This window comes from Ptychodera flava, chromosome 8, assembly GCF_041260155.1.
Source record: "Ptychodera flava strain L36383 chromosome 8, AS_Pfla_20210202, whole genome shotgun sequence".
NCBI lineage: Eukaryota > Metazoa > Hemichordata > Enteropneusta > Ptychoderidae > Ptychodera > Ptychodera flava.
The window spans coordinates 21,529,397-21,541,670 of record NC_091935.1 but is presented as its reverse complement, the minus strand read 5'-3'; the positions used below and the strand labels follow the sequence as shown (position 1 = coordinate 21,541,670).

The following is a 12,274-nucleotide window of genomic DNA, read 5'->3' as shown; positions in this document are numbered from 1 at the left end:
GGTACACATCGGATGATAAAATCGTTCGCATGTCCAGAAGTGACATGAAAGACAGTGAAGTGGACGATGTTGTTGTTATTGTCTTTTCTCGCGACAACTCTCAAAATATGTGAAGTTTTCAGTGTATCCAGTAGCTCTTGTCCGTGTCACCCTTAGGTGTTAGGAATGTTCTGGAAGTAAGTGCTGTTTCCTTTCTGAGCACTTGTAGTTTGTTGCTGTGGTCATGAATTCACCCTTACAGCAGCAGCGTGTATCGATCACAACAACAGAGTGCGTTATGCAGAGCTTATCAAAAGCAAAACAACTTTACGAATACTAGAAAACGGATGCCAGGTAAGCAGAAAATCGACATGAATAGAGTCGATAGCGATTCAGTGAGCTGCAGCACTCCGCATTTGGTCAACGGTAACAAGGAGAATGAGCCAGATCCAGACGGACCTTGGAACACGAACGACTATGGCGACCCCGTTTTCGCCAGTACACCAACAGATGCATCGGGCGACCAAGCCCCCCTTCCCCTGTGCTACCGCAGACAGGGGGCATCGTTCAAGGCCCTAAAGACAGCCGTCAAGAATCTTGCCAGCATGGACGACTTCGTCTCTGAGAAGCTTGGGTCAGGATTTTTTTCCGACGTGTACAAGGTAAGTGTATTACGGTGTGAAATTGTTTATTTACCCAAACAAGTGCATCGCGTCGTTACGTCGATGGTTTGGAGACAGTGTGGTGTGTACCTTTGTCATGGCCACCAAACTGTCCAACCCACCGTATTGATTGCCACACACTGTCTCACTCACTGTACCAGATTCACACATCGCAACGAGGGAGGTATTTCGGTGCCAGCAAAAATGAAATTCGTTATGTCATTATTTTTGCACCCGAGGCCTTGTTGCAGCTGCAAGCCCATCATAAATTATTTCAGTATGCTTATCTTACATAACAATAACAGCGGAATACTTCTGTGGAGTTTGATTTAGTCGTGACAGCATCAAAACCATGGTCAAAACCGATACTTGCTGAATAATAAACTCGTGCAATTTCTGCAAAGGTTTATTTTTGTTGTACAAACTTGAGCCACAGTACCCCGATGGATTAGCTCAGCGTGGCAGGACTGTGTTACCGGCGTATAACGCCGGTAACACAGCCCTGCAAGCAGAGCTACCCGATGGATTTGCTTCAACCACATATTACTAGTTGTACTGTCTCCGGACTTGCTGCTCAATATAGTATATTTGTAAGATATTTCATCTGTAATCACGTTAAGTAGGTTTGATGGATTTTTAAGTTCAAGATGGTTATCAAATCAGTAGCGGGGCGATTGCCCCAACCTAGAAATACTTGGGATTTTGAGACTTCTTCAAAACTTGGAAGAGAGTCATCAGTTTTCACTTTCCTTGTCAGATACTGAGAGTTTCTGGCGTAGAAACATAACTGTCATGTTTGTTTAATACCCCTATGTGTATGCATTTTCAGCTGCGCCCAACTTGGTGCACCAACATGTACTCTATACATACATCTCTGTAACAAACCCCTATCAGTTGGCAATCCTAACAAAAAAAAGGCAAACTTAAAAAAGTGTGTTCTTCAGCCATGTATGTCTGTAAACTTACAAAAGTTGAGGGAAAACTACTGAGTATCGGGTGTGTGTGTTGTATGGTCAGAACTGTCACCACTCTGAATATTGCAGATTCAAATTTTTTCAAATAAAACGTTATTAGATAACGGTTATCTGATAAAGGTGTTTACACAGGTCTATATATAGAATCTTACTCCTCAGAGATAAAAGGCATTTGTACAGAGGTTCTGTCCTCTTGTTATTGAAGTTAACATTTTTCCATCAACAGAGTAAAACAGTGACAGGAAAGTTGTCAAAAAAGTTTGTTCCCATTTTATATGCAACTGCCACTGTGTATATTGATAATGTCTTGCATAACACCGTTGGACATATTTAAATCCTGTTTATTGTCTCATGGACTTGCTCTAGGCAAAGACTTAGTGCTGAAACAGAAATATTCATCGCAGTCAAAATCAGGAAAATGACTTGGCATTTTTACCAGCATCAGACTGACAACTTGGCCGTCACCAGTCATTTGGTTTGTGTGGCAAATCTATTGTAGGATTCTAGGCAAGACCTTCCCTTGTTCTAATACTGTATAGCAAATGTTAATGTATTTATCAGTGAAAATTGCAAAAATCAGGTAAAGTAACAATGTGGATAAATGCCAGAAGAACCAAATAAACATTCAAACAAACACACACAAACAAACAAACAAACAAAAACAAACAAATAAATGAATAAATAAATAAATAAAATAAATAAATAATTGTGCAATGGTGATTTACTTTGTGGTGTTTAACACTATGTATGCAAGGTCTTTGGTGTAGCAATACCTTTGATGACTGTACAGGATACCATAGGTCAAGTTAAAATTCAAGTTGTGTTATCTCTGTTGATGTGTTTTCATTGAGGGTGCGGTCTTCAAGAGTGCAAACTTTGATTATTTAAATGGTAACCAGAAATAAAAATAATCTGTCCAGAAATGAAAATAATCTGTCATTGTTTGCCTTCTGGCAAAGGCTAGGCATGAAACCTCCATGCAGTCATCATTATTTTGCAAAATACATAAGTTAAAAATCATGCATTTGAAAATATGCTGTGGTCTTGTCAAGGTCAAACAACATACAGCAACCTTTTTCGACATGATTGATCAAGTCCAAGGGTTTATCAGTGACTGTGTACTTGTGGTCTTGTTGCTAAGTACTGTTGACTTGTTTAGAAGGGTCAATGTTCTGTAAGCTGCTGCTCAGGGTTCTACCAGTACGGTGGTGTAACTGCAAATTATGTAAATTTTGCTTGTCTAATTTTTAGGATTTTTATTACATAACGATTATTACCATTTTATGTGGTTTTGACGTGATTGTTTTTGATGTGAGAACTGCGCATGATGACTTTCAGTTTTTGTCCTACCACTTTGCTACAAACCATAAGTAATAGGTTCAGCAGTGTGGTGTGTGTGCAGGAGGCTGGCCTTTTTTGGATTGAGTACATAGGTACACACACGTAGAAATGATGTTTTATGAGGTAATTTAACCCTTTGAGTGCTGTAATTTTTCCCACCAAAATTTTAGCGCAACATTTTAACAATCGTTATGAATTTTTATGTAATTTTTTTATTATTTTGGACCAAACGGACATCACATTTCATTGGCTACAGGTTTTCATCAAAATTTTGGCAAAAATCTGAAAAATTTTTTACTGGGGTACATTTCATAAAGGTGACAAAAGTTGACTTTGGCGCTCAAAGGGTTAAAGCCAAGAGGCCCTCATGATTTGCATTAACAGAGCCTTGTAGCCAATGAAACTAATGTGTCCAAATCAACTAAAAGTGAAACCTGTACCACCTGAAAACCCACCAACTCTGCAGCTTTTCTTGTACTTCAAAAAATGAATAATGATTTTGCAATTTTTTTTCTCCTTTGATGGCAGCCATGAGAAGGAAATTGTTTCCTGGAAAGTTTAAGCCAACCTTTTTTCCAGAGAAAATATATTTCTTTTGAGGGGCTGTTACACCTCTGTAAAGTTCCCATTCATTTGTCTTATTTCCCCGACTTCTCCAGAAATTCAAGCAATGTACAGTGTACACTGGTGTCTGTTTTTATCTGTAGTAATTTTGGAAAGGCATAGTTCCTTCCAGTCCACAGGTATTTTATCAACCATTTCTTAAATCGGTTCATTATATCAATTGATAGCATGTAACTGGGCATGGCTGATTCTTATTGTAGGTTTGGTACTGAATATTGGATGTGGCCGTCAAAACTCTTATGGTTGTGTCTTGTATATTGTCTTCATTTACTGCGTATAAATTGTGAAATTGTGATTTTTATCGTAATTTAGGTAGTGACAATGTACCACTGATATTTTCAATCTGTGTCGCCAGTACTCTTGCATGCATAATTCTTTTGTGAGTCCAGAATAATACCAGACAAAATTCATTTTTTGCATATCAACGTTAGAAGTGTGATAGCATTCAGAATCAACTGTATGAGTAAAAGCTGGTCTATAAATTATCGTGCGGTTATTTTTCCAGGAAGTGAGTGCAATGCGTTTATCTATTTTAAGTATAGTCAGTTCCCCACAGTGTCATGATTTTAGTTCCACGTAGTCACCCGAGTGTCATGATTTTAGTCATGATGCAGAACTGGGCAACATATTTTTCACAGTGCGTGCCAGCTCACAATAATAATATACAAGCAAACCCTGCGGATCCCTGCTTCTGCTCCGTGTGCACATTCCTGTGGCAACATTCTTATGGCAAATTTTATTTTCTCCTCGCTGACAAACGCCAGATTATTGCAGATGTTTTTCCGTTCAGACTTGCATGTGCATGTCACTCGTTGGTTGCAAGTCAGGCATGTGTTTCTGGAAGCAAAGCCAGTGGTAAAGGTCCCCAGGCAAACACACTCCTAAATCTTATTTTCAGTGCGATTGCTCACTGCTGAACTCTGCCAAATCATTCTCTCAATCAGAATTTCTCAAGCGTATGATTATGCGCATTGTTAATAGTCACAGGTGATTTATTGCTAGAGCGCTGTTGATAATCTCTGAGATTAATGTAATTATGTGTAATTTTATGAGTCGGATGGTCAATTTTTTTTTCATTTGTGAAATTGCCTCCCAAACCCTGTAATTCATGAGTTACAGAGTTCATGGAGCCGTTTCTCTCAACAACTGACTCATGTGAACGATATGTAGGTCTTTTGGGAGAAGACTTGAAACAATGCCGCCTTTACTACAGCGGAACAGTAAACTGATAAATTGAACCACAAAACAAACAAATATTGAGGACACAAGTCATAAATAGATAGGGAGATCTAACAGCCAGTTTGAAATCTGGAAGTTCCTGGGAGAAGTTAATGTCATGTTATAAACCCCCATAAAGATTGTAAAATGTACACAGTATCCTGACTGTGTCCTCCAAATGATGGCCATTATATGTGTGTAATGTGTGGTAATGTGTGTGTGTGCGTGTAAACATTGGTGGAGTTCAGCTTGTTCTTATCTGTATCGTAGAAAAATATATAAGTCCTGGTGTTTTTATCAAAGAACTCTTGAACCATCCAGAAATTTTAATTTAATTTAATTTATCTTTTTTGTACTGGTAATTTTGGCTCATTATGAAAAATTAGTCTTGTGTTTATATCGATGTCAGTAAATTAAAAGAGCCAGTGCTGGTACTGCAGATGTAACTTTTGATGAGTTTTTGCTATTTTTTTGTTTTCAATGTCAACCGCAAAATTTCTTGTTTTCCTCCCAAAAGCAGGTTGAGATAGATGGTTGGAGCTGGCTAGCTCAGTCTGTATATGTGTAAACTGCATTGTTATTGTTGCTAAGTAGAATTCTGGTCTTGACAAGGATTAAACTGCGAACAATAACAGTGCATTTTACACATCTAGATTGTGTGTTGACAGTTCAATTTGTATTTCAGCATGTCGGGGAGAAGTAATCGTCAAACAAAACAAAAATAGTGAAAAAAAGCATTAAAATTTACAGTGACAGGCCCCTTACTGCTCACTGGAGTACACATTTTTGCAATGACCCTGTAATAGCAAAAGCAATACCTAGTCTGGTTAATGTTGTCTCAAAACATTTTCTTGTCAATAATGTGGAATGTTTGTTTTATATAGTACCACACAATGAAAGGATATAGGAAAAAATTTAGTGCTTGATTATTATCAAGATGAACGATAAATGTAAGGCTACTCATAGACAGTAGAAAAAAAATGTAGGGTCTATGGGCTATTTTGTTTTTGGCAGCCCCATGAACCAGACTACAGTACTGTTAATTTTTTTATTTTACAATATTCGTACGTCGTACATAGTTTTGAAATATATTTTGACTGGTCCTATATGTTGGAAAGAAGAAGAACCGAGAGGTTAGCTGACATAATGAATAACAGATTGAGATGTGGAAGTTGGAAATTCACATTCTTGAAATATGTGTGTGCAAGCCTGGTATGTGTTTGTACCCATCCACTCCCAACGGTGCCATAGTCAGTTCCTTCGCTACCTACATTTATACCAGATTGCATTTTTTGGTCATGATTTTTTTTTTTAACATCAGAGGCGGTCACGCTGGTAATAAGATCCCAGGGGATTGTACAAGAACAAATCGGAATAACAGAAAGTTCAATCTTACTCTGGAATGTTGAAGTGAAAGCCGAGACTACGATATAATTCAGAATTCCTGAGTCAGACCTTTCACAATTCGGGGGTACTTCCTTTTCAATCAATCCTATTACATATAACAGAGTAAAACTGAGAAATGATATTCCAGTTCTGAACAAGTAGGCATCGGTGGTTCGCTGTTTAAGCTGTGAAATGTGCCAACTAGGTGTGTGCCCCAGTTTGCGACAATTTGCCAATTGCTGTACACTAATAAAACAATAAAAGCTAGTCTGTTATGATGGTTTGGCATCGACATGCAAATATAATTTGTATTTATCTATGGTTTACACTGTCATCTGTGACATTGAATTACTGCAAGTGGATGTCAAATATTCCATTTGAAATGGAAGAGAAAAACCAGAAAGGTTTATACTCTGTAGTTTGTGTTTGGGAAAAATCTGGAAATTGAGTATATAGTACTTCTTGGTATACTGGTTCTAGTATATTTACATGTACACTATAGGTAGTGTGGTATGTGTTTAAAAGGAATGGATATAGTCTGTTTTCTTTACTGTTTGTCACTGCATGGCAAATAAGACTGATTTTATGCAGTGAAGGACATCACAGTAACGCAAAAGTAAAATGAATAAAGCAATAAATCAAACTGATCCTTTGTGACGTCACAGTTCTGTAATAATATGCAAAAATTTAATTAATCATATTAATGTGAGAAATTTTGATCCTTTGGAGTCATGCATATGCAAATTCATAAAAATGGTACCTTATAATATTATGGGAATCTAAAGTAAATCTCATAATATATGGTTGGTGGTGTGTGTACCACTGAATTGCTGGCCATCAACTCATGGCCTTCCTATTGTTGCTAGAGGCAACACAACCATGCAAGTCTACTTGTTCAATGATCTTACATAATTTCTGCATGCCAAATGTTGTGACTTTCAATTGTACGCCAAGTGAATTTGACAGTGCATTGAACAGACAGATGGTGTTTTGAAACGATCACACAAAGTGATTAAGTGGACGATTTTGAGACGTTTTATCTGTTTGGACAGAGGAGTAAGGCATTTTATTCAGTAAAAGCAAAAACAATCATTTTTATTGGACGGATGCAGTTATGAATTGTATTTCTTGGGATTTTGTTATTTTTGTTTGATTGTGATTGTTTTTTGCGGTAAGAACTGTTTACAGGAGACAAAGAGATCCAACAGGCTGTCTGATTGTTGCAAGACAACAACAGTTACGTTACAATGGGAACGGAGTTTGCAAAGCCACGGCTTCATGGTCATCGGTTTGCTTTTTGTGCTTTGGGAAAATAGTGTTGAGGAGAAATCAAATCGGCTACAGTTATGCAATGTACCTTTCATTTCGTTGCAACCGTTCAATGGTGTTGTTGTGAAGCCCGTGGGATTTCTTTGGATGACGCAGTTTCCAACAGGGCAACACACGAAGGATGCAACGATTGTTTTTGACTGTATGAGTGTTAAAACTTCCTGACACAATTTCAAGAACGAAAAAATCCCAGAATATTTTCCCTTGTCACATGCATTTCTATCTCATTTGAATATGCATACATGTATGGTATGCAAATATTTCATTAAAAAGATATCTTCCATTTCCCATCTACCTTGTTCAATCACAAGAGTGATTATGTTTTTGAACTTTCCATCCCTGGCAGTGGACCCAAATTAATACAGTAAAGATTAAATCCTTCACAACATGATCGTGTAATCTGGCGCATCTGGACAGCAATGTCGTTGAAGTAGATTTGAGTATTAAAATTTTACTTGAACCACACAAATATATCACAAAATGTACAAATTTGTGACATATTTTAGTTTTAAGCCAAAGCACACATTGAAAGGCTCCACTCACACAGTTCTGAATGTACATATACCTCAGTGTGCCTGCTGTCTATGTACTGTAGCGGGTAATGCATGGCAGTTACAGCATAGTGTTATAAGTGTATATGTAACATTAAAGAAAAAAGACATCTTCTTCATCATTCAAAGTTATCGTTGGAAAGTTTTTTTTAGCCATACAGGTATTGCATAGAGTTTGGAGAATTATTTTTTGTGTTTTCAGAATAACTGGATTGAAACGTCCAGTGGTGGAAACCTTATTGTATATAGGTACACGTAGGTAGGAATGTCAGTCAAAGGTTAATGGCCTATACCTGTCAACTTGTCAGATTAGATGAAATGGCCACCTCTCATGGCAAACGTATCATGCACAGTATATACAGTGTACATTGTCCATTGAGATTCATATCTGTTGCTTTTTGCAAGCACTTGACCTTTAGTCAAGTACATATAGGTTAAAGTTTTTGGGTTGACCACAACTTCACAAAAGTTAGCAAGTCACCTCAAGTGCATATCCCCCTATGTAATGGATTTTCCATAGCCCACAGCACGCAAACATTTCTTAGGGGTTAATGGCAATACTGGTCTGCCCATGAATTAAATATGTATAGTTTTGTACATCTCGGGAATTTATGAAAAGAATATATTTGTTTTCAGCTCATTATACATGCAAGATAGATACTTCTTCATTCCGGACCAGGGTTTACTTCCTACCTGACCTCTGAAGTGTGTATTACTCATCCTCATACCTTTGAGTATACTCATGTACCCATGTATAAACATCAGTTGATTTCAGTTAGTGGCTTTTCAAAGATTAGTCTATGTACAGTGCCGGGTAATGTGATTTTACAGTTGTAGAATGAAAAATCTATGTACAGAATACCAGACAGTCTCGTAGACAGACACAGGTTCTACTCGGAGGATATTTTAATTACCTGTACATGTGTGTATCTGTGAGACAGCTTATCTGTGTTCAATGACAACCATTTTTATCTCCAGACGGAAGGCTTTGTGCAGATTATAAAGTAGACCTGAACTTGTCCTTGCTGTTGCTTATCAAAAGACACTATGCATATACTGAGTATCTGATAATGCATTGCAGGACTAATGAAATATTTTAAAGTCATTTGCATGTTAGTGAAATTTGTGAAGTCGGAACAAGTGTTTACTAGAGATATGAGTACCTTTATGTAGTGAGGACAGAATGTACCAGTATGTTGTTGTTTCCAGCAGAAGGTTTATCCCCTACACCCCCAATTCCTGGTACGAATATCCAGCCATACCAGTTGAAATAATTGGGCTGTACCACGTGATGGATTTAAAAAGGTGAGGCAGGGTTGAATCGCCCATTTTCACATCGTATAAATCATGAAAATGGAGACAAATCGAATTAAATATGAAATAGTTTTCAATGCTTATGACACCAAAAAATGAAACTATGTATTCTAAAACCCCTTTACCGGCAGACTTTGATCTTGTCTATAAATCATCTTGCTCTATTTTGGCTCAAAAGTTTTGTGTTTGCCAAACACAAAATGAGTATAGCTGGCTTCTGGATGGACTTTGGCTTGTTTCCAAAATCTTCCCATGATTAGAGTGTGGTCCATTGCAGTATATAGGGAAAGGTATATTGAAAGGATCAGGCTTCCACCATGCATCATGTATCCATAGATTGAATCTAGAAAATGTACCAAATTCAGATGTACATGTATGTACATGATATCAATGTGCTTATTGTTACATTTCCAAATGAATGCAGAAGAACCAAGCTTTCAACCTTTCCACTCTGAGCCTGTATTTGTGTAAAAAATCCAATGTGACTGTTGACAGCTGAATTTCATCCCAGACTAGAATTCCCTTGTCTTCAATAACAAATTCATTGTCTACAAAACACAATGTGTTAGCAAGGCAAATGCCATGTATTTCAACAATCTGTAAGGAGAAATATCAGATAAACGTTCTTACTTTTTAACACAAAACTAACTTAATACAAAAAAGTTACAACAATTGTCGATGCCCCTACTTTATATTGACAAGTAATTCATTCTTGTTCATCCTTCCACCTATTTCTAAGTTTTGATGTCATCGGTGTAAAAAGCTCCACCTTTAATAGGTTATAGGGTTAGGGATTGTATGTATGTGTACTGCAGCACTTTCACACAACTGAAAATTTCAGTCTAAACATCCAACTCTGCTGCATCGAAAACATCCATACTGGTTATACCAAAGTTTGTTGGTGAATGGTGTTACAGTGACTTAAAACCTTGAACAATTGTATTTCGTGTTCTGTGTGTCGTGCATAGTTTCTTGGTCTGCATCCAGACTTATGTTTGAATACTGTGAATACTGCAGTACATTGACCCATTACGTGTATTTGGTGTATCAACACAGCCAGCATTTGTTTGATGGTCATTGCTGCTCTTGTTGACACTTCAATTTAGCGGCATATTAGCCTCCATTGTGGTAAAACAGTAGTATGTTGGTACGATGTGTATATCTGCATATTGTGTTGACAAACTGCACAAATATTTCTCAGCATCACTAATGTGTGCAAAGAAGCTGTGTTTATAGACACCCTAAACAAAAGCACAAAACCATTAACTAATTATCAAGTTCACAGTTGTGGGGGTGATACTAGTATCTCCAAGTTGTATGGATTATTGCCAATACTACTGTGAAGGCTTCCAGACTTTTGGAAGCAACTACCACAGTGCTAGGGGGTCAGAGATTTGTGATCGCTCCCCAGCTGAACCCTGATGTGTTTGTATTGAGCATCAGTGGTACATTGCCTCCACAGCGTAGTGCATTGACTTTCATGTGCAGCTTAACAACTGATTTATAGTTCTCTATCAAAAAAATGCATTACATCATCGCTAAAATACTTTCAATTGTTTTCAAACTACAAAAGTGCCAACTTTTTCTCATGATAGTTTCGGTTGCCTAGTGTTTTAATGAAAGATAAAAGTGATTTATTTTGCCTGTACAGATAGAAATATGCTTAGTTATGGACCATCAGAAATTTGCTCCCACTGCGCATTTAGAATGTAGGACATAAATTACAAAATACTTGGATAGCATAATTTTTGGCATACATCAAACATTACTTCATTGATATATTGGTATGTTAGCAGTAGTGCTGGCATAACTTGAGAACATCTTTTCGCAGCAAAATTCTCATCTTACAGTGTTTTTGTCAGTGGGGTAACCACATTACCTCCAGTCTAAAAGCCGTATTATGGATCGAGAAATATTTGCAGTTGATATAGTGACATGAGGATCAAAGTTACCACATTCCAGACGTACGTAATGGACATTACATGGAATTTCCTTGCCAGCTGTCGAGTTTCAGTCTTTGATGTAGCTCCCACCTATATTTTGTAATACTGGTTGCAAGCACACCTCTGAGACATGCTTGGTATTGGGCTGAATAGCGTTGATCGCGATTTCGGATTTGTTACTAAATATAGCTGCACGCGCGCGACTTTCGGACAAACATGCTGAAATTCGGACAAATTTTGTTGTTGCATACGCGGCTGCTGTTGCAGCTTGTAGTCTCAGTCATCAATTCATACGAATAAGTGTGACGCTAAATATCCATTCTAACACTCGCAGGTTTTATTTACGGTCGTTTATACGGAAAATGCGGAGAAATGTTTACTTATGCATATTAATGAGATAGGACAGTGACGTCATTTGCGATCAGCGCTATTGCAGTCTTAAAGAGGGATGGAGAATCAAAATTCAAAGCTATGCCATTTTTGTGATTGCATGGTTTCAGTGTCATTGATAGAAGTTAGCACATTTGTAGGGCTAGCAGCTGTAACTTTTCATGTTTGTTTTTCATTTCTTGTGATTTTAGGTAGAATGCACCTCAGGGACAGATATTTGTACTCTCAAACTTTTACAATATTCTTTTGGCTTACCACTTATGGGGGCTCATATTGAAGGTTATGAAGTAGGCTTAGTTTTGTGAAAATCAGAAATTTTAGTTTTCCTGCATAGAGGTAACACAGGGATGGCAGCCATTTTGAATTTAAAATATTTGTAAATATTAAGTAATTTTGTCTCTATTACCCAAATTTGCATGATGACCCCTGATTTTTATTCAAGATTTTGAAAGAAAATGGTTGAAAGTTTGCTTGAGGAGAGTTTTGAGCAAAAGTATAAGTTTTTCATTTTCGAGGCACCAAGTACCTATATTGTGAACTGCAGTTTCTTGTTCTACTTTCCC

General features: G+C 37.4%; 1 protein-coding gene across 1 annotated transcript in view; it reads left to right on the top strand.

Moving 5' to 3' along the window:
- The first annotated feature begins 23 nt into the window (after window positions 1–23).
- Window positions 24–12,274, top strand: part of LOC139138777 (dual specificity testis-specific protein kinase 2-like) — a 72,774-nt gene continuing 60,523 nt past the window's right edge. The window contains exon 1 of the mRNA XM_070707302.1: window positions 24–641. Within this exon, the coding sequence (XP_070563403.1) occupies window positions 327–641 (315 nt within the window). The 5' untranslated portion in view covers window positions 24–326. The remainder of the gene's footprint in view (window positions 642–12,274) is intronic.